Source organism: Arachis hypogaea, chromosome 19, assembly GCF_003086295.3.
Source record: "Arachis hypogaea cultivar Tifrunner chromosome 19, arahy.Tifrunner.gnm2.J5K5, whole genome shotgun sequence".
NCBI classification, from domain to species: domain Eukaryota; kingdom Viridiplantae; phylum Streptophyta; class Magnoliopsida; order Fabales; family Fabaceae; genus Arachis; species Arachis hypogaea.
In genome coordinates, this window is record NC_092054.1 from 152754494 (window position 1) to 152777348 (window position 22855).

At 35.2% G+C, this 22855-nt stretch overlaps 1 protein-coding gene and 2 non-coding genes across 4 annotated transcripts; 1 reads left to right on the forward strand and 2 right to left on the reverse strand.

Moving 5' to 3' along the window:
* The first annotated feature begins 10792 nt into the window (after positions 1-10792).
* Positions 10793-14975, forward strand: LOC112776289 (nifU-like protein 4, mitochondrial). 2 transcript variants are annotated; one of them, XM_025820384.3, is made up of 10 exons: positions 10793-10978; positions 11193-11251; positions 11639-11745; positions 12110-12180; positions 12303-12611; positions 12699-12860; positions 12940-13115; positions 13778-13881; positions 14013-14124; positions 14528-14975. In XM_025820384.3, exons 5-10 carry the CDS (start codon positions 12413-12415, stop codon positions 14594-14596), a joined length of 822 nt encoding a protein of 273 aa, XP_025676169.1. In that variant the 5' UTR covers positions 10793-10978; positions 11193-11251; positions 11639-11745; positions 12110-12180; positions 12303-12412; the 3' UTR covers positions 14597-14975. The 2 variants fall into 2 exon arrangements, with proteins under 2 accessions (XP_025676169.1, XP_025676170.1); XM_025820385.2 differs by having other exon boundaries at positions 10798-10978; positions 12107-12180.
* Positions 14976-15567: 592 nt separating this feature from the next.
* TRNAT-AGU (transfer RNA threonine (anticodon AGU)) lies at positions 15568-15641 on the reverse strand. Its single transcript has one exon. It is a non-coding gene; the product is annotated as a tRNA-Thr (tRNA).
* Positions 15642-16710: 1069 nt separating this feature from the next.
* On the reverse strand, positions 16711-16784 carry TRNAT-AGU (transfer RNA threonine (anticodon AGU)). The gene has a single exon. It is a non-coding gene; the product is annotated as a tRNA-Thr (tRNA).
* Positions 16785-22855: the final 6071 nt, after the last annotated feature.

A 22855-nucleotide genomic window follows, 5' to 3' on the forward strand; every position in this document is an offset into this window, starting at 1 on the left:
TTCTCGGTTGTGTGCGCGCCAAAAGTCCCCACAGGCTTATATGGGAATGGATCAAATCAAATCAATAATCGCCAAAAACAGTAATAAAAATTAAAAGGAATGGAAAGTAGTCAAAGTACAACACACATGCTCTTTTAATAATACACTATAACACTATGACGCCCTGCCTCGGTTGCTCACTGCCGACTAATGGGACTAGTTAGGACAACTAAACAGGTCATAGTCACCAATCAGCATAACGGTGGTTCGTAACAACTAAGGTGTTATTGAACGTTACAGATATGATGCCGTCCAAGACATTCTGTCTTGTGCTACATGATTTCACAATTCTTTTTCTTTCGTGTGCTTACTCTCTCTCTAAGTACTTGGACGGTGGCCTGTGTTACCAAACTAGTAAAAAAGAAAAAACAGCTGCAGCTTTTAGAGCAGTACACATTTCCCTTTCAATGAATGAGTACGTGATAAACTTATACTTTGCTAATCAGACTGGCCTCGTAATCTTATATCATTCTAAAAGTATATGCAATCACTTTTAGACATTGGTCAAAGTGTTGAAATTTGAAAAACTAACAAATCTAGATATTTAAAGGATTTAGTTAAGGCACATTATTAGGAATTTTTTATTTTAATAAATACATAATAAATCTTTTATTTTAATAAATATATTGAAATTTTAAGTTGTATTTTAGTTAGTATCTTAACATGTGTCTGATTGTCTGAAGACCCAAACGCATATTTTAAAATAATAAGATGCTGTAAATTACTAAATAAAAGTTGACACATTGATTTCTAGTGGTTAATCTTTATTTCATTTAGCTCATTTGACGTATTCAATATATATTTTAAGATTTAGCTAATATGTGTTTTAAAAATACATGATAAATTTATTATTATTAAATAATTTTAAATATTTTATTTAATAAATATAAAGTAAATATATTATAATTTTAATATGTATCTTTAGGATGCATAATAGATCAACCTTATATTTTATTGAAGTTTGAGATTATAAGATTTGTTGAATGATGAGATTAACTTAGCCAGAGACATTGATTAATGCATGGATTTAATTTAACATTAATTGAGATACACAAGCACACACCCCCACACAGAAAAAAGGTTCGTTTATAAATTATAACACATGCTTTCTAATTTTAGTTTTAACTCTTCGTTCTAAATCAATTATGATATATGTATATTAAAAATTATTTATTTTATATATACTCTTATGCTTACACTATAGTTTTATCTCTTTTGAAGTATTTTTTTATATGTGATTGTTGAATATCATTTTTTTTTATATTGTTCAAATGTGGTCCATTTATTTATTACTTTACAAATCAATAAAGTTCTTTCGTTGAAAAAAAAAACTGATAATAATTAATTTTTTATATGTATAATTTTTTTTAAACCAAATTGTCAGAATTGTATTTTTTCCTTTTTCAATTAGAGTTGGCAATAAATAGGGTAGAGTTTGGATTCTACCTTAATTTTATTCACGAATTAAATTTTTTTTTTAAAACTTAACTTTATCCTATCAATAGGTTGAGAATTTTTAATTCTAACCCTACACGCATCCTAAAGTTGTTGACTCTATTCTATCCTACTTTACTCGCAAAAAAAAATTAAAATTTTCAACTAAATATAAAGTTCAATAATTTCATATTTCATACATATTAATAAAATAAAAAAAATTAAGTTTAAATTAAAATTAAAAACAATAAAAGTTTAAAGTAATTTAATATAAAATTACAAATAGTATCATCATCAAGTTTTTAATAAAATTAAAATAATCCAAATAAAAATAAATGTCTTGTCATTCTTCTTTTAACTCCAAATTCTTACAACATTAGTCTTTAAATAATAAACGTACTAAATTAATAATTTAAATAATTAGTTTAATAGTTACTAGTTTTTACAAGAAAGAAAATTGTAGATTCAATACCCACTTTCTTCATTACATATATAATTTTTAAATATATATTACAAACTAACTCTATCTGTAACTTACCCTACCCTTCCCAAAACCAACCCCCTTTTTTTCTCTTTCTTTTCACATTTTTCATTAATCTTCCTCTGTTAATAATTCATAAGTACGTTGCTGTTTATTTCTGTACTAGAAGTCTCTGGTATGGATTGTGAGATGAATCGGGGACTTGCGAGTCAAGATGGTTGTCGAATCGTCTTTTTGGAGCGGTGGGAGTACCTGTAAAGACACTTCGACGCCCAAATCAGAATGGATTTAAGAGGTATAAGGTGTGTGGAATGAGTGAGTACCTTAGGAGGTCTCTTGCTCTTCTTTATATAGCTGGTGGTAGTTATGTCATCTTATCTGGCTAAGATAACAAAAGTATTTAAATTCAAATGTTGGTTAGAGATTATAGAGCCAGTTTAGGTGATCATCATCTTATCTTATCAGGCTAAGATACGGGAGGTATTGAATTCGAATATTAGTTTAGGATATTGGAAGTTATTGATCCGTCTTTGGGTCGTGAGGATGACCCAATATTGGGATTGTTAGATTTGGTGACCATTCTGAGGAAGGACTCGAAAATTGGATCTGGAATAGTTGTCCCTGGATCATGAGAGCATGCTTGCTTGGTCTCAATATTGAGTTGTTGGGGAGTCTAGTTCTCTGTAATTCGGGAGACTATGAGGGGTTTGGAAAGGACGTGACGTCATCCTGTGCCAATTGGCGAGATGTTGGTGAGTTCCGCTTTTCGCGAGTTGGAAAATCATTAGCTTAAACCTTAACGCTGCTTTTGTTGACGAATTTGGTTTCCTTAAGAGTGACAAAGCAGGCCGGCCCGACTAACTCGCCTCGTCCCACATAGGCCCCCACCATAAACGGGGTAGTCCAGCTCGCCCCGCCAACTAATGTAGGTTCAAAATACTAGCCCACTCCACTTTATGGCGAATTGGTGGGCCGGCGAGCTGGGCCACTTGACTATTTTCTTTTTAAAAAAATCATTAAAATTAACAAAAAATAATAATTAAAAAATTAAATATAAATAAAAAATAGTCAAATTATAATATAATTTTTTTCACTATCTTTCTTTTAATTTTTAACTTTAATAAAATTGTCCAAAATAATATTTGTCAATAGAACCATCTTTATTTAAAAAATAAATCACATAATTTGAGCATATATACGAAATTGTAAAATAAAATAAATAAAGTTAATAACTAAAAGAGGAATAAAAAAAATAAATAAAAGTGTTTGAAAATTATATAATTATTAATTTTGTAGTAGTAATCACTCTTTTATTTAATAAAAAATAAATAAAATTTTTTGGCCCGGCGGGCCAGCCCGTCCCACCCCGCCAAAACCCGTTAATTTGGCGGTGTAAGTTTGGCGGATTCCAAATCTTTGCCCGACCTACATTTTTTAGCGAGTTCGGCGGATCGGCCCAACGGGTTCGACCCGTTTTACCACCCCTAGATTTTCTATTCTCGGGATGCGGCGAGGGGGCTGCAAAGGGCATAATGTCATCTTGCGCCAATTGGCGGGATGTTGGTGAGTTCGACTTTTCGTGAGTTGGAAGACCGTCAGCTCATGCTTGTTTTGTGTGGTCTTTTTGGGCCGTTATTATGAACTTATTTTAGGCCTCTTGGTGCACCGATTTTAATACTTTGCTTATTTAGCTTGTTTGGATATCCGTTTTGTTGGCCTCGGAGGTGATCGGTTTCTGAGGGTAGCTGTTTAACTTATTTGGATATCCGTTTTGTTGACTTTGCGAGTGATCGATCCCTGGGTCACCTTTTTTGGTATTTGGATATCTGTTCTGTTAGCCTCGGGGTGATCGATTCCCGGGTAGCCATTTGGATATCCGTGTTGTTGGCCTCAGGATGATCGATCCCTAAACAGCTGTTTTTTGTTATTTGGATATCCGTTTTATTTTTTGGATATTCGTTTTGTTAGCCTTGAAGTGATCGATCTCCAGGAGTAGCCACGTTTAGTTCGTGCCATCGGACGGGATAATGCTTTTGAAAAAATGAATTTCATTTGAGGTTTGGGTCTCGTTAAAACCTCCCGATGTGGGTAGGAAAGAGTGTACCGTAAGAAAATATACGGTTAAACAACTTAAGCAATAAATGAAAGTGAAAAAAGAAAGGAAAAAAAAGGTAAAGAGATAGTACTAAACGACCTTGATCTTGTTACTTTGGAAGGATGTTTCTACGTATAGTAGCGCCGTAAGTTGGTGGCATTCCAGGATCTCGGGAGCTTGGTCCCGTCTAGTCTTTTGAGCCTGTAGGATCCTTTTCCGATTACCGTCTTGATTCGGTAGGGACCCTCCTAGTTGGACGTGAGCTTCTCTTCTCCGGGAGCGGGGGGACTGATGTCGTTTCGTCATAAGACAAGGTCTCCTGATCCGAAGTCTCGTCGTACAGTGCTGCGATTGTACCTTAGGCTTATTCTCTGTTTTAGGGTTAGCTCCCGTAGGTGTGCTATGCTTCATACCTCGTCTGCGAGGTCCCGCTCTGCTTCTTTGTCGTTTTCTCCTACGGTTCTGCGCGGGCTGGGGTCTTGGCATGCATCGAGGTCCGCGAGGAAGATGCCTACCGCGTCTCGGGATCTCTTGCAGAGGGCCAAGCTGGTGTTGTCGCATTCTACCGCGTCTTTTCGGTCTCCGTGTACAGTTTCGATGGTGCCGTTATCGGCTAGAAACTTCATGATTAGGAATTTGATGAAGATGACGGCGGATAGGTCATTGATCGTCTTTCTTTCGAGGATGATGTTGTAGGTAGTGGAGTCCTTGAGGACCACGAACTCGAAGAGGATGGTCTTCCTCTGGCTTCCGGTTCCGATGGCTAGTGGTAACACTATGGAACTGTCCGGTTTTAGAAAGTTGTCTCCGAGGCCGGTCACCCCGTTGTGGTGGGTGTAAACCCCGCGAAATTAATAAATGATTAACTAATAAATTAATTATTATTTAAAGAAATTAAAAAATTAAAATTTTATAATCTATAGAAGTAGAAATATTAACAATACAAATTTTGATACTAATTTTAAATATTTTGCCCCAAAATTGAGTCAATGGGTCGAACCGGTTGGACCGATCCCAAGGCCCATTATATAAAAGTCTAAAGCTTGGCTTCTTTTCCCAATTGAATGCAATTACGCTGAAGAAGAGAGAATCGATGTTAAAAACCTTAACCATCACCTCCAAAAATTCATCGATAACTTTTAATTCGGAGCTCCGATTGATGAGCTGTCAGTGTCCACGTGTTCGTCTCAAATTTTTTTCAATTCTATTTGAATAAAGTGGTAAAAAATTTGCATTTCTCACCCAGTTCTTCTCCTTCTCAATTTTCATGAATTTTGAGTTTTGATATTGAAGAATTGAATGATTTTGATGGTTTAGGTGAACTCTAGCAGCAGATAATCACCGGATTTTATCCAATTGATCCATGGGTAAGGCAAAAAACTGTTGAACCCTTGTGAATCATTGAATTAGTGAATCCTATGATGATTATAGTGATATTATGTGAATTAGATTATGTTCTTGTTGATTTGGAGTTCAATTTGGCAGTTTGGAATAAAATCCGGGTGATTAAGCTTGAGCAATTGATATTTGGAAGATTGGAACTTGTGAAAGGAGAGGTTTTTGAGGTGTTCTGGACTAGAGAGGAATCGGCCAAGGTATGGTCTTAGTTTCTCGTAATTAATATTTAATGTCACGTGAAAACTAAGGCCAGAAGACCTTAATGCGTATATGGTATATGATGTGTATTATAAAGGATGAATCAATTTGTATGTGTCAGATTATGATTTTGATGAGTATAAAATAATGATGATTATTGATATGTTGAGAGTTGATGGTGTGTTTGTGAAATTGAATTGAATGGATTGATTGAGAGATGTGTAATTCGATTTTGTAAACAGTTTGCTATTGGAGTTGGTTAATTTTTGGAAAAGATTTAATATTAAAATTGGCTTAATTTTGAAATAATTTGGTACTGAAAATGATTTAAATGATCGAGAGGTGTTTGGTTTGGTGGTTGGGACCCTTGAAAGGTGACAAAAGTTCAAGTTTTAGAGGAGATACTGTCGAAATTTCTATAAAAATTGGAGTTTTGATTTGAAGTGTCATTTAGAAAAAAAAAGAAGAAAAATATTATTACATGATTTATATATTTGAGACTAATTGTTGACCCTCTCTCGCAAGATTTGACTGGGCACTTTAACTCCCCGGGTTCCCCCAGGCCCCATGGGTATGCATATATATAAATTGAGCTTGGGGTTTTTTTCATGGATATTTTTGAGCTTGGAGATGCGAGCACAGAAGGACTGTCCAATAGTTAGCTGCCAAGACATGTCGGGTTGGCTATATAATCGACAGATGAGACTCATCAGCCATAGGACATGCATACATCATGTGCATTTGTATGTTTTGCTTGAGTGTGCATTGTTTTGGTTTGCTTAATTGCTTAACTCTACTTATCTGCTACTTGTTCTACTTGTTGTAATTGTACCTCTATCTGTGTTTTCCTTACTTGAATTATATGTGTATGTTTTTTGAGAGACCCCTCTTGGTGGAGGTGTGAAGGAGGGTGTTCCACCAATGACTCGGAGGATTAGAGTGACAGAAGGTGCATAGTTAAAATAGGGCAAGAACCTCTTAGTTAGATTATCAATATTATTGGTTTAGAATAAATTTTAAGATTAATATGAATGTCAAAGTTTAGAATAAATAAGGCAAGAACCCCTTAGTTAGATTAACTATGCTGACACCTTTATCATGCTGAGAGCCTCCGGTTCTCATTCCATACATATTTCTGTTATTTTTCAGATGCAGGTCGAGAGACACCTCGTTGAGCGTATGGAGACTCTCCTTACAAGCGAAGAACTGTCTTTTGGGCTATTATATTTTGTTTTAGGCTATATATATGTATATAGAATCTCCTCAAGTATATTTGTATTTTGCTCTCTTAGAGGTTGCTTTTAGAGAAACATGTGTTTTATGTATGTATGTATGTATGTATGTATGTATGTATGTATGTATGTATGTATACTCTGGCCGGCCTTAGTTTCAAAGGTCGAGTTCGGAACTTGTTAGCTGTATTTTGGAATTCTGAGTTGCATATATTATGTTTTTAGCATTTCTTTTGATTTTACCTATCCGCCTTACGTGTATCTTTGCGAGTGTGACATGATTTCTTGATTTTCACTTTTATTTATCTTATTCTTCAAGGCTCCTAGATATGAATATTTTCAAATATATTTATGCATGTATTTTACTTTTAGAGGTCGTAATACTCTGTCACCTCTGGTTTATGACTTAAGCGTAAGGCTCTATGTGGTAGGGTGTTACAATAGGTTTGCAGATTTTCGTTTTGGAGACCCAGCTTGTTCAAAGCTCCTTTGAAGAGGATGTTAGAATCAGCTCCGGTGTCGACCAGTATTCTTTTCACAAGTCTGGTTCCGACTTTTGCCGAGAAGACGAATGGGGCGTCTTCCGCCGAGGTGCCATGTGGGCCATCATCGGGAAAAAATGTGATCGCCGCTGGAACCGAGGAGATTAGTGCTTGGTTTCTTACGACTAGGACTTTGAGATCCTTTTTTAGTGATGATTTTGACTTTTTTGGCACATCCTTTTCGGTGATGACGTTTATAATTATGGTGCGGTCGGTTTTCGGACTTTCTTGAGGTGCCTGTCGTATCGTTCTTGGGTTTCGTCCTTCGCGTTTTAGTGATGGTTCTCTTTCAGTTCTCCAAGATTCTCGGATGATTTTGGCGAACTTGGGGAGTTTTCCGTCTCGAATGGCTTGTTTGAGGGCATCTTTTAGGTCGAAGCAATCTTGGGTTTTATGTCTGTATCCTAGGTGGTAATCACATTATAGGCTCTTGTTGCCGCCCGTCTGTTCCTTCAATTGTCGCGCCTTTGGAAGGATGTCTCGTTCCGCTATTTGGTGGTAGATTTCTGTGATGGGAGTGGGTAAGGCATGTAGTTTGTGAACTTTCCTACCCTCGTTGGTCGATTGGGGGGCAGCGGGTCTGGGGTGTTCTTTCGGGGTATCTTTTAGTGGCGGGTTACTACGGGGTGTCGTATTGCCGTGCTGCCATTTATTGGCGGCCACGACTTGGCTTACCTATTTTCATTTATGTATTCTCTCGTGAAGCTTTGGATTTCGTGCATGGTCTAGACTGGTTTGGTGGTGAAGTGCTTTCGAAAGTTTTCGTTCATGAGGCCATTGGTCAGACAAAGACTGGTGACCGAGTCTGTGAGACCGTCGACCATTAGGCACTCATCGTTGAACTTGTCAAGGTATTTTCTTGTGGATTCATCTTGCCTTTGGGTGATTTTGAGTAGGCTGATCGGGTAATTGCTTTGGTGATCTTGGTGGTGAACTGGGCCATAAACTTTTTGGAGACGTCGTCGAAATTAGCTATCAAACCGTTCGGGAGGCCATTGAACCATTTGATCGCAGGGCCGGCTAAGGTTACCAGAAAGGCCCAGCATCGGACCGCATTGGCAGCTCCTTCCAGATTCATCCTGGCCTCAAAAGCCGTTAGGTATTCCTGGGGATCCTTGGTGCCATTATACTTCATGTCGGTCGGTTTGTCAAAATCTTTAGGGAGTTTGACCTTCAGGATTTTCTCAGTGAATGGGGTAGCTCCCATTATCACGTGCTCACTTCTTGTTCAGTTGGCCTCCTGATGGTGCTTTGGGTCATCCTCGTTGCGTCAACGCTCTGGATATCTGGATCGTTGTTTCCTGTGTCGTTCTTCGGGTAACCGTTCGTGTCTGGGCTTTCGATGCGACTGGATTCTGGAGGTTGCTTGACTTTCGTGTTCGGGATGGTATCGCTCCTCGAATGTAACTCGACCTCGAGGTTTTACATTCTAAGGCAGAGCTCTTTGATTATCTGGATTGCTTTTTCTCCTAGGCCGTCAGGGACTCGGGCTTCAGTGGGCGGTTGTCTTCCTTTGGTTGCTGTTAGACTGGGGTTGGTTGGCGGTGCACGGTGCTTGTTATCCTCCTGTGGGTGGAAGGAATGCTATCCCGGAGTTCGGATGTTGGGCTTTCTGGGTCTGAGTTGTGGTGATGACTTAAGGATTGCTCCTCGAAATTCTCCATCATGCCGCCTCGATTTGACCGTTATCTTCTTATTTTATCTAACTAAGATAATGGAGGTATTTGAATTAGAATGTTGGTTCAGAATATTAAAAGTTAGAGTAATTACCCAAATCAGTCCCCAAGGATTTTAAAATCGGACATTATAGTCCCCAAGAAAAATTAATACACAGACCAATCTCCAAAGTTTTACTTCGGCAGACAAATCAGTCTCCAGTTTATTTTTCGGCAAAGCAATTACCCAGATCAGTACCCAAAGATTTTAAAAATGGACATTTTAGTCCCCAAAAAAATTAATATACAAATCAATCCCAATATTTCTCTCTATTAGACATAACAGTCATTCGTCAAAAAATAAAATAAAATAAAATAATAATAATAATAATAATAATAATAATAATAATAATTATTATTATTATTATTATTATTATTATTATTATTATTATTATTATTATTATTATTATTGAGTGACTATATATATATATATATATATATAAAAGAATCTAATGAATAAATTTATCATTATTTTTATCTAAAAAATATAAAAAATTATGGTACAATATTATTATGTAATTAATTAATAATAATAATAATAATCAATAAAATTATTATGAATTATTTTACAAAAAATTCAAAGTTAAAATCATTTGATATTTGTATTTAATATAATCAAAAGATGTACTATTTTAAAAAATATGTTTGTATTAAAAAAATATGTATTTAATATAAATCTAAATTAAAATATTTTTTTTTAATACAAATATATTTTTTTTTACATAGGACATCTTTTGATTATATTAAATACAAAAATATCAAATGGTTTTAACTTTGAATTTCTTGTAAAATAATCTCTAATAATTTTATTATTATTATTATTATTATTGAGTGACTATATATATATTTAATGAATAAATTTATCATTATTTTTGTCCAAAAAATACAAAAAATATAGTACAATATTATTGTGTAATTAATAATAATTATTTTATTTTATTTTATTTTTAGACAGAGGACTATTATGTCTAACAGAGAGAAACATTGGGATTGATTTGTACACAGTATATTAGTTTTTCTTGGGAACTAAAATGTCCGTTTTTAAAATTTTTGGGGACTAATCTAGGTAATTACTCTGCCGAAAAATGAACTGGGACTGATTTGTCTGCTATAATTTACCTTGGGGATTGATCTGTGTAATAATTTTTCTTGGGGACTAGAATGTCCGATTCTAAAACTCTTGAAAACTGATTTGGGTAATTACTCTAAAAATTATTGATCTGTCTTTGGGCCGTGAAGATGGCCCAATCTTAAAATTATCGGATTCGATGACCGTTCCTAAAAAAGGTCTAAAGATCGGGTCGGAACAATTTTTTCTTCTTCTCCGAAATTTGGTTTATGGCAGTTCATCCGATGCGTATCTGATCCCCTGATTCTCATTCCCGAGCTTCTCCAAGGTTTGTGATGTTAAGATTTACTGCGAGCCATTTTTTTTAAAATCGAACTGGATCAACCGATTCAACCGGATTAATTGAGAACTGATCACCAGAACGGTTAGACTAGTCTAAAAAACTATTTGGCAAAAAAACCGACCAAAAAGCCGGTTTGGTGAACCGGCCGGTTTTTTAGAGGTTTTTTGGTTTGAAAACTCCCTTCAAAACGGCGCCGTTTTAGCCTTTACAAAAAAAAAAAAATAATAACCCCTAAATTTTCTACCCGGCGCAACCCAGTCCCCCCAAGTCCCAGTGTCCCACTCATCTCCTCTCCTCTCTCAAAATTGAAAGAACAAAGAAAAGCACGCAGCCGTCGTAGCCACCGTAGCCACCGCAGCCCCGCACCTCTGTTCAAGCGCTCTCTCTGTTTTCGCCGTGTCGCGCCGTCACTCCCCTTCCTCTTCGCCGCCGGTAAGCACTGTGATAAATTGATAACAGTTAATCAGTTATGCTGTGTAGTTTTGTTAATAATTTTTGCTGTGTCCCCAGCCTCCTATGTGGCCCTCTGTGTCCCTTTATTCCAACTAATAATTGTGTTGCTGGTTTTACTGTGGAATTTTGTTACTAATAATTGAGCTCCCTCTGAATTATTTTTGATTTTTTAATGATGATGGAACCCTTGCAGAGCTTAAAGGTTTTGAGAACAAGCGAAGAGGTGAACTGAAAGTAATAAAAGTTTTCCAGGTATACGGGTTAAGATCGTTAGCTTCAAGCACAAAGCATCATAATATTTGATATGGATAAATCATTAGGATTGAGGATATCTGTTCCTACTTTCCTTTGACAGAACATATATTCAATTATTCATTATTCAAGTGATAAAGTTGAAACTGGAAGAAATGTTATATTTATTTTGTTAATTTCTATTTAGCCATTTGCTTATTTATTTCCTGATGTTTTTTTTTTTTTAAAATACAAATACTGTGTAACTTACCTAATATCATTTCGAAACTTGGCAGCTGCCTAATCACTAACTTGGCTCATGTGATAATTTTGTGAAAGTTCTCTTCATGTTTAGAATGATTTTATGACTTTGTTTCTTCCTTAACAATTAACATATTCTTGTCACAGGCGGAGCTATTTGACAAGTTTCTCCACGGCCCAACCTTAGATGAATGCTATTCAGCTATTGCTGTTGGGGCAGGCTTGATCTTCTTGATGTGTTCTAAAGATTCATGGTTTACTGTCTAATTTAATTTTTGTATTAAGAGCATTGAGATTTTTTTAATTAATTTGTTGAGGATATATTTGGTCATGATTGGTTATAACCTTCCATGATTTTGGCTGTGTTCATATAAGTGATATATATAATTGAATTTTATTAAGTTAAAAATTATTGAATTTATATATTTTTTATTTAATATTTAATTAAATTGGTTGAATTTCGGTCGAACCAATAAATTATTAAATCAGTAATTTTATCGGTTTATTGATCGGTTCGGTTTTTGTAACCTTGCTAGCTAATTACGGTTTTGGCCTTTCATTTTTTATTGGATTTTTGTGAATTAAATCGTGTGGACTTTGGTATGCTTTGTCAAGCAGCGTGTTCAAGAGATGATGGCCACGAAGGAAGTAAGACTGAAACATTAGCTACGGAGTTCCATCTGTTCGAGGTAATATGTCGAAAAATTTACCGACGAAAAAACCAAAATTGATTTTGTACTTAAGAATATTTTCTCCCTTATTGGTTAAACAAGGCACGTAACATAGCAATGAATATTTTCTCCCTTATTAGCCACGTGTCGTTAAGTGGTTGGCCTGTGACACCGCCTAACAACAAAAAGAACAATAGAAATAACCTCAGCTCCACCACCTTCACCGTCAGAAGAAACGGGAAATTTAACGATGAGAAACTTTTTCCGATTAGCAGCACGGGCACGACATCCCCTCCGAACGCCCAAATCCGCGGCGGAGAACAGTGTCGTTTCCATCATCCACCCCGTGCGCACAACGGCGTCGTTTCACCGCCACTACCACAATGCTTTTTATTCCTCCGCCTCTCCACTACCATCACTCAAATCTTCCCCCTTCTTGGGATTCGGAGGTATTTTTCTTCTTCTTCTTCTTTTGCATTGATATTTTTTCGGTTGTTATTCTCTGTTTGTTTGAACTCAAACTGTGCGTTGTACAGGGCAAAGGAGGAACATGTTCATCCAAACGCAGCCTACACCGAATCCTTCGTCTCTGATGTTCTATGCCGGGAAGCCTGTCATGGAAGTTGGAAGTGCCGACTTCCCAAACGCGCGTTCGGCTATGAATTCGCCTCTCGCTAAATCAATCTTTGGAATTGATGGTATTCTTGTTTGTCCTCTAGCTCAATTTCATTTTGTAGCTGGCATTTTGGTGAATGCGTGTTTGCGATTGCGTTGCAGGGATTACTAGGGTTTTCTTCGGGTCTGATTTTGTTACCGTGACGAAATCTGATGATTCTTCTTGGGAGTTGTTGAAGCCTGAGATATTTGCGGCCATTATGGATTTCTATTCCTCTGGTCAGCCGTTGTTTTTGGACTCTAAAGCTGCTGCAGCCATGGATACAGCTATTCAAGAGGTAAATATTATGCATCCTTGTTCTTTTTCTAGTTTATTCAAATGCTTATGTTGTTTTTGTATTGATGATTACGCCACTCATATGTTGTTTTTGTCATTTTAGCAAATGTGAACATGCTTTTTTGTGATTAGTTTATGAGGTCTTTGGCTTTTGCAAAAAAGAGTGCATACCTGTCATGTATTTGTCACTGAATTCTTTATTTCACTTGGTTGCATAAAGACTAATGCTAGATTTATATCAGCAATATAATGACTTTTGCTTTTCCTTGCTATCATGTATGAGATGCTACTAAGTTTGGTTAATCACTATAGTCATCAAACATTTTGCTAAGTTAGGCATCCTTTTCCCTTCTGATAATTTTTTGTGTTGTGCCAACTGGAAGAAAACCTGTGTCTCTGTTCCTGTACCTTTCTTTTTTTTCTTTTTGTTCTTCTTGGGTTTGATGTAAAGGAACCATTTCCCCACTAAATTGGCATTCACCCCCTTGTGCCCCACCTAATCAGTTCAGATGGTTTTTTCCTTAACATATTCTATACTTGTATCTTACTAATCTAAGTACCTTGTAGTATGAAAATGTTTTAACCTTGGAGTACATTTGAGTATGTACTCAACCATATTTGAGAGGCCTAAACTAAATGGTAGTATGCATGTGTTTTGTACAGGATGATTCCGAAACTGTTGCAATGATCAAGGAATTGTTGGAGACTCGTATTCGGCCGGCTGTTCAAGATGATGGTGGAGACATTGAATATCGAGGATTTGATCCGTAAGTTCTTAATAGTTTGTTATTTTGGTTTTGAAGCACATGGATGAAACTTTTAGGAAGAGCGTCCAACTACTGGCACTATAGAATTATATTTGTACCAAGTTAATTTATTTATTGTGGTTTTTATCTAGGGATACTGGAATAGTAAAACTTAAGATGCAAGGAGCATGTAGTGGGTGCCCAAGTTCTTCGGTGACTTTGAAATCCGGCATTGAAAATATGTTGATGCATTATGTACCTGAGGTAACAAGTTCTGGGATATCTTCTTGTGCTGAAATTAATTCTTGTTTCCTTCTGGGGACTATGCTTGTGCTTAGAAACAAAGTTTGTTCTGCCCTTCCAGTTTTTTTACGTTTTTTTTTTTAAAGAAAAAGAGCAGCAGCTTTGTTTGTTGTAAGCTTAGAAGTCAATATTTATAGTGTGCCAGTCACAAAACTTGATTACTTCCTCTTAATTTTTCACATTCAAACCGTGGAATTTGGACTTAATTATCATAGGGATCATGCTCTTATTTTGTACCAAATGTTTGATCTTTTTTTTTTTTTTTTTTAGCTTGTTCTCTAGCATATATAAATTGGCATTTGTCATAGCAACATTAATGGAATGAATTCCATGAACAAAATTTCCAATGCTGCTTGCTTTACAGGTCAAAGGAGTTGAACAAGAACTGGATGCTGAAGATGAAGCAGAAGCATTAAGTGGACAAATGGAGTAGTAGAACTTGTTCCACATTTACACTTTGTTTGGATATAGAAAAGAAAATGGAAGGAAGAGTAGATTTCTTTGTGTGTTGTTTGAATGAAGAGAAAATAATCGGGGAAAAAATAGAGATTTTTTTTGTTTGGATACTTTGTAGAGTCGCATGAATTACCCTATCCATTAATAGGATAATTGCTGGCCTTCACTTTAGATTGCTGGCGATTTACACAATCACACAAGTGCCTAGGTATTGTGGTATTAGTCCACATCTACTTTATGCCTGACTAATGCCTAAGACGCTTGTATTAATTGCATAACAGGGGACACACGTGTAATGTAATAAAATCTCTTGATTCATAGTAATTAATGATCATTAAATATGGAAAGTTTTGGCATGGACTGATTTTTTATTTTTATTGTCCCTTAAATATTTTTTTGAATGTATCTATCTATCGATCTAGACTTCTGTTTAGGTTTGAACATTTTAAATTCAAAATACGGTCCATTGGTAAAAAATCTATACACACATTTTGGATAATCAATTTGTATTTTTAAAATTGGTTGAATAATTTTGTAAACGGTTAATTTTATTATTTTAAACTAGTTTGGTTAATCTTAACTATGTACACTCCTATTTCTATTTCTTCTGTATGCGCGAGTATTGTAAATATGATGCATCTCAACCTATAACTCATTGGAAAAAGTTTTCTTTTATTTAAATAAATTAATAGGAGAACCAAATTATCTGATTTTTCTAAATGGATTTCGAAAACGTGATTTTCCTAAATCATATAATATATGTCACAAAAAAAAATCATATAATATATAATACTCAAAAACACATAAATTGTCATAGGCCAGTATGAGTTACGTTTTTTATCCTAAAACTCATTGTCCTAGCACGATTTACACCATTTATGTACAACTAGCCACCTCTCAAGACCACCCTAGCACGATTTATGTGTAACACTCCGACCTATGCAAGTTTGCTTTCGTTGAGAGTCGAACTCAAGACCTCCCGCTTACTAAACGGGTGCTCTAACCAACTGAGCTACGAAAGCAGATATGTTATTATGGTAAGGCACATTAGGCACGATTTACATTAAAAAACACAAAGCTCATGATCATGGAAGATTTATGTACTAAAAGAGGTTATAAATAAACAAGAACAATGTATCGAGCCATAGTTAAGTTGAGAGTGTGTTTTTGCTGGTTCATCACCGGAAAAAATGGATGAAAATACAAATGAGGGTGTAATGTTCAATAATAAAAAGCAGGTCGGAATGCTCGTAACTCCTTCAACGAATTTAGAAGATTTACGAAATAATATATTATAGAATTAAATAAAATTACAATAAGAAGTAAATAAAATTCATATGAATAAAACTAAATAAAAAATAAATAATTTATACACAACATAAATATAGTACAATAAAAGATAAAAAAATATATCATAAAAATTAACAAAAATAAAAATTTATACAACAATATTATCATGCGAATAAAAAAATACAATAAAAATAAATAAAAAATTATATAAACAAAATCAAATAAAAAAAAAAATTGTTAAAAAATATACATATAAAAAATAGTATAATAAATGATAAAAAAAATTCTTATGAACTAGGAAGTAGTGTGTACTCTAAAAATATAAGATCATACCACTAAAAAAATAATATAAAAAATATTTATCATATAAATAAAAAAATACAATAAAAATCATAAAAATCAAAATATGAGAGTACTAAAAGTAATAAAAAAAATTAAAATGTTTACTTTGGCAATGCTTAAAACAAATACAAAAATTCTTGATGAAAAAAAAATTGGAACTAATATTAGTTTTATTATTTTTAGTACTCTCTTCCTATTTTGATTTTTATGTTTTTTATTGTATTTTTTATTTATATGATAAATATTTTTTATATTTTTATATTTTTTTTAGTGTTCTAATCTTATATTTTCAGAGTACACACTACATCCTAGTTTGTATGAATTTTTTTATTATTTAAAATACTATTTTTTATACTTTTTATTATTTATATAAATTATTTTTTTCTATTTTTTATGGTTATATATCTATGTTGTGTATAAAATTTTATATTTTTCCATAACACTCCGTCCTATGCAGTTTGCTTTCGTTGAGAGTCGAACTCAAGACCTCCCGCTTACTAAACGGGTGTTCTAACCAACTGAGCTACGAAAGCACATGTGTTACTATGGTAAGACACATTAGGCACGATTTACATTCAAAAACACAAAGCTCATGATCATAGAAAATTTATGTGCTAAAAGAGGTTATAAATGAACGAGAACAATGTATCGAGTCATAGTTAAGTTGAGGGTTTTGGGAAGATGGTTGAGAATGTGTTTTTGCTGGTTCATCACCGAGAAAAAAAATGGATGAAAATACAAGTGATGGTGTAATGTTCAATAATAAAAAGCAGGTCGAAATGCTAGTAACTCCTTCAACGAATTTAGAAGATTTATGAAATGGTATATTATAAAAGTAAATAAAATTACAATAAGAAGTAAATAAAATTTATATGAATAAAACTAAATAAAAAAATAAATGATTTATACACAACATAAATATAGTACAATAAAAGATAAAAAATATATAAACAAAAAAAATATATCATAAAAATTAATAAAGATAAAAATTTATACAACAATATTATCATGCGAATAAAAAAATACAATAAAAATAAATAAAAGATTATATAAACAAAATCAAATAAAAATAATTTTTTTTTAAAAAATATATATAAAATAGTATAATAAATAATAAAAAAATTCATATGAACTAGGAAGTAGTGTGTACTCTAAAAATATAAGATCATACCACTAAAAAAATAATATAAAAAATATTTATCATATAAATAAAAAATACAATAAAAATCATAAAAATCAAAATATGAGAGTACTAAAAGTAATAAAAAAAATTAAAATGTTTACTTTAGTAGTGCTTGAAATAAATCTAAAAATTCTTGATGAAAAAAAAAATTGGAACTAATATTACTTTTATTATTTTTAGTACTCTCTTCATATTTTGATTTTTATATTTTTTATTGTATTTTTTATTTATATGATAAATATTTTTTATATTTTTTATTTTTTTTAGTGTTCTAATTTTATATTTTCAAAGTACACTGTCACAGTAAATTTTAGAAAGTTAAATTTAACAGTGTTTGTAGAGTTTTCTAGAGTATTTGAGAATGCTCTAGATGGTTCCGGAACGTTCTAGAATGTCCTAGAAGGTCCTGAAATACTCTAGAAGGTTCTAGAATACTCTGGAAGACCATAGAGTATTCTAGAAGAGTGTGGATGTATATAGGAGTATAAAGAGTAGTATGGAAGAATCTAGAAGTATTTAGAAAGTTGTGGTATGATGGATATTTGTAAAGAAGGTTCTAGATGATTAATCTAGGCCGTTGATTAGATTTAATCCTAACCATCCATTGAGGAGGTGGATGGCTATAAATAGGAGGTGAGAGTTAGTGTGAGTATGTGTGAATCATTTGTAACCACACTTGAGTAATAAAGTGTTCTTTCCACCAAAACTTCAATTCTCTTGTGTTCTCTTGTGTTCTTAGCTTTCTTGCTAAGTGTTGAGGGTTAGGCTGACTTGGTCTTAGCTCAAGAGGTTGAGTAAGCCCGAGTGTCGGCATGGTAGCGTTGGAGTGTGTCCAAGGCCGTGACAATTTTGGTATCAGAGCCTGGTTCGAGAGGGAGCACAAGACGCTTGTGAGACGCTTGTGAGAATGGCTTCTAGTATCACCATGGAGTATGTTGAGTCTCAAAGGGGAAGGAATGCTATTCATTCTCAATGGGGAGGCAAGAATATCCGTTCTTCAAGTGAGCCTCGAGGTAAGGACTCTAACTTCTTAGAAGAGAGAGTTTTTGTGTTGGAGAATATTCTATCCTCTATGGATGAACGTTTCCAAAGGATAGAACATGATAAGGAGACCCTCGAGACTCACGTGTTAGGAGAACTATATGCTTTCAAAGAAAGCATGCTCCAAATTGAAGAGAAGCTTGAAAATTCCTTAAAGCTATTTGAGGAAGTTCGAGTTTGGTTCAAGGAGGCAAAATCTCGACCAACCATTATAAAGGAGACGACAAAGATTGATCTCCCCAAGCCAAAGGAGTTCAAGGGCGTAAGGGACGCTCGCAAGGTGGAGAACTTCCTATGGCAAATGGAGAGGTACTTCGAAGACCAAGGGGTGGTCGAAGAAGCAATAAAGGTACGCACTGCAGCTCTCTACCTTTCTGATAATGCTACTTTATGGTGGAGGAGAAAGTGCGTAGATATGGAAAAAGGGTACTTGCAACATAGCCACATGGAAAGATTTCAAAAGGGAACTGAAAAGACAATTATTCCCTGAGAATGTGGTTTATGAAGCAAGGAAGAAATTGAGGGGGTTGAAGCACAAGAGTACAATTAGCGATTACGTAAAGGAGTTTACTACTCTCACGCTTCAAATCCCCAACTTAGCATCAGAGGATGCATTGTTCTTCTTCATTGATGGACTCCAACCTTGGACAAAGCAAGAACTACAAAGAAGGAATGTTAAGGATGCCGATGAGGCCATCGTGGTGGTCGAATCACTCACTGAGTATCATAGGGGAGACTCTAAACCCAAGTCTTCCTCCAAGCCTAGTTCTGCTAAAGGTGGGGGAGACAAGAGAAAGAGTTTCTCAACCAAGAAGGAAGGAAAATACTCTTCAAAGAAAGAGTACGAAGAAAAGAAGAAGGCTTTCGTACCCAAAGGATGATGCTTCGTGTGTAAGGGACCATACCAAATGAAGGATTGTCCCAAGCTAGGGACTTTGGCATCTATCGCTGAGGAACGAGAAGCTCAAACTCAAGTAACTGAGTGTGTTAGATCTATCCAACACATAAATGCTGTGAAGGGCAAAGAGACAAGCACTGCATAAAAGAAAGGCTTGATGTATGTCAAAGCCTTTATCAATGAAAAACCTGTCATGGCTATGATCGACACTGGTGCTACGCACAACTTCATCACGCCTGATAAAGCAAATAGGCTTGGGTTGAAGATCACCGAAAAGAATGGTTGGTTCAAACCCGTGAATACCAAGGGTGAACCCCTTAAGGGAGTAGCAAAAGGGGTTGAGATGACTCTTGGTTCTTGGAAAGGCCTTGTGGATTTCTCAGTAGCACCCATGGACGATTTTAAAATAGTCATCGGGCTCAATTTGCAAAGGAAGGCAAATATAATACCTATGTCATACTACGACGTAGTATGCGTCATGGAGAAAGGGTCTCCATGCATGGTCCCTACAGTCTCTAAAGTTGACAAACCACTGATACTGTCTGTTATGCAAATCAAGAAAGGGTTCAAGAAGGGAGAGATTACATATTTGGCTCTATTACAAGAGGAGTCAACATCTGAAAGAGAAGACGTCCCTCCCAAAATCAAGAAAGTTCTTGAAGAAAATAAGGATGTGATGCCTCCCGAGTTGCCAAAACAACTACCACCTAGGAGGAAGCTGGATGACAAACCCCATTTGTAGGGTTTATCTTGTATTGATTTTTGGGGATTTTATCACCCTTTTACCCATATTTATTCAAGAAATAGCATGGTTTTGTATATTCTCCTTTAATTGTGCTTGAATGTGAAAACATGCTTTTTAGGACTCAAAATAGCTAAATTTAATTCACCTTGATTCTATTAGATGCCTTGATATGTTTGTTAAGTGATTTAAGGTTTAGGAGGCAAAGATTGGATCAAGGGAATGAAGAAAGAAAGCATGAAAAGTTGGAGAACTCATGAAGAAATGAAAGAACCGGAAAGCTGTCAAGCCGACCTCTTTGCACTTAAACGACCATAACTTGAGCTACAGAGGTTCAATTGATGTGGTTCCAGTTGGGTTGGAAAGCTAACATCCGGGGCTTCGAAACGATATAAGATTTGCCATAGTTGCATCGCGCATAGGGGGTACGCGGACGCGCCGATGGTGGCACATGACCCACTTAATGCAAACGTGGCCAGCGATTTTAGAAGCCTTGTGGGCCCAATCCAACTCATTTCTGATGCTATTTAAGCCAAGGATTGAAGGGGAATCAACATACTTTTCATACTTTTCATACTTTAGATGTTAGTTATCATTAGTTTAGTTTGAGCTTAGTTTAGTAGTGAGAATTAGTTTCTAGAGAGAGAAGCTCTCACTTCTCTCTAGAATTAGGATTAGGTTTAGTTCAATAATCTTAGATCTAGATTTTAATTCATGCTTTCATCTCCTTCTACCTCTCAATTCTTTGTTGTTACATTCATTCTTCTTCCATTCTTTTGTTGTAATTTCCTTTATGTTGTTCTTATGTTTTGTTGTAGATCTACTATTGTTCATTCCATTTTCTTTCAATTCAATAAGAGGTAATTCATGTAGATCTTGTTTCCTTTAATTGTTGTTGTTAATTCTTTACATTTGATTGTAGTTAGAATTAATTCTTGTTGTTGATTTACTATGTTTTTCTTTTGTGCCTTCCAAGTGTTTGATGAAATGCTTGGTTGGATTTTAGAGTAGAGTTTTATGTTCTTGGCTTGGAAAGGTAACTTAGGAACTCTTGAGTTACTAATGTCCAAGTAATTGATGATTGGGATTCATTGACTCTAGTTCTCACTAATTGAATTAGTGGAGAGTTAGGACTTATGGACTAGGATTGATATAGCTCATTTGACTTTCCTTTACTACTAGTTAGAGGATGATGTAATGAGATTAATCCTTGCCAATTCTCATATTGTGGTTAGTGATTAGGATAGAGATCTTTGACCACCAACCCTTGCCAAGACCTTTTTAGCCATTAGTTTACTTTCTTACCATTTATCTTTCATGCTTCATATCAAAACCCCAAATATAACTCACAACCGATAACAAGACACTTCATTACAATTCCTAGGGAGAACGACCCGAGGTTTGAATACTTCGGTTATTAATTTTAGGGGTTTGTACTAGTGACAAACAACTTTTTGTATGAAAGGATTAGTGATTGGTTTAGAAACTATACTTGCAACGAGAATTCATTTGTGAAATTCTATACCATCAAAAAATCAATTCATCAAAATGGCGCCGTTGCCGGGGAATTGCAATGGTGTTATGTTATTGGTTATTGTATATATGTGAATAGTGTGAATATGTTTGCTTTTGTTAGCTCTTGCTAGTTTTAGGATTTAATTTTCTTACTTCTTACTTGATTTTGTTTTCATTTTCTTCTTGCTATCATGAATTCTCACCTTGGCTATGAGTTTGGTTATCAACATGTTGTAGGAAATGAGGACTATAATGAAGATGTGTATCAAGAATGGGATGACCAAAGGTGGGAGGAGCCATATGCATATGATCAATCCTCATGGAAACAACCTCCACCAATGCACTATGAAGAAGAGCCATTCTATGATGCATACCAATCCAATGGCTATGGTGACTCACCTTGTGATTTTCAAGAACCACCACCATATGCCTATGATCCATACCCTCAACATAACTCCCAACCATACTCACAAGCCCCTTCTTACCAACCATCTTCATATGACCCTAATCTATATCCATCCTACCAACAACCATATGAGCAATATGAACTACATATAGAGCCACCACCATTCCAACATCAATATTTTCAAGAGCCACCTCCTCCACATTATTACCAAGATGAAACACCTCCAATATATGAAAATTTCCAACCACAAGATGAATACTACTTTCCACCACAACCTCCCATGGAAGAATACTCATATCCATTGATCCAAGAGCCACATGATCCTAATCATATTATCCAAGAGGAACAAGAGTCAAGGGATCGTCTCAAGGAAGCATTGGATCAATTTCAAGCAACCATGGAGTGTGTTGTGCAACAAGTGAAAAGAGTGGAAAACATAGAACCACCACAACTCTACCAAGAAGAACCACCTTCCTACTATGAACCCTCCCCCAATTTAATGAAACCTTCCACCCACCCCAATCTCTAAGGGATGAAACCCTTGGTGTTCTTGTTCAAGGGCAAGAAGAGATGAAAAGGGATGTGCAAAATTTCATGGCCGCCTTGGATGCGGTAACAAATCAATTAGCCTCCCAATGCTTGAACACTCAAGGAACTCTCATGGCTACATGTGGAGAATCAAATGAAGAACATAGCATGAAGGAGAGATTGGAAACTCCGGTGGGAAATGAGGGAAGTTGCTTTGTATTGGAACAATTGGAGGAAGCTTTAATTGTTGAAGACAAGGAAGAAGTGGTAGAAGACTTAGGAGATGCGGAG

What these genes read in the sequence shown, in the direction of transcription:
- LOC112776289 (XM_025820384.3), top strand. Translation starts at nt 12,413, where the DNA reads ATGAGAAACTTTTTCCGATTAGCAGCACGGGCACGACATCCCCTCCGA. An exon ending in CCCCTTCTTGGGATTCGGAG is followed by an intron (nt 12,612 to 12,698) that starts GTATTTTTCTTC and finishes TGCGTTGTACAG; the next exon opens with GGCAAAGGAGGAACATGTTC. An exon ending in GAATATCGAGGATTTGATCC is followed by an intron (nt 13,882 to 14,012) that starts GTAAGTTCTTAA and finishes GTTTTTATCTAG; the next exon opens with GGATACTGGAATAGTAAAAC.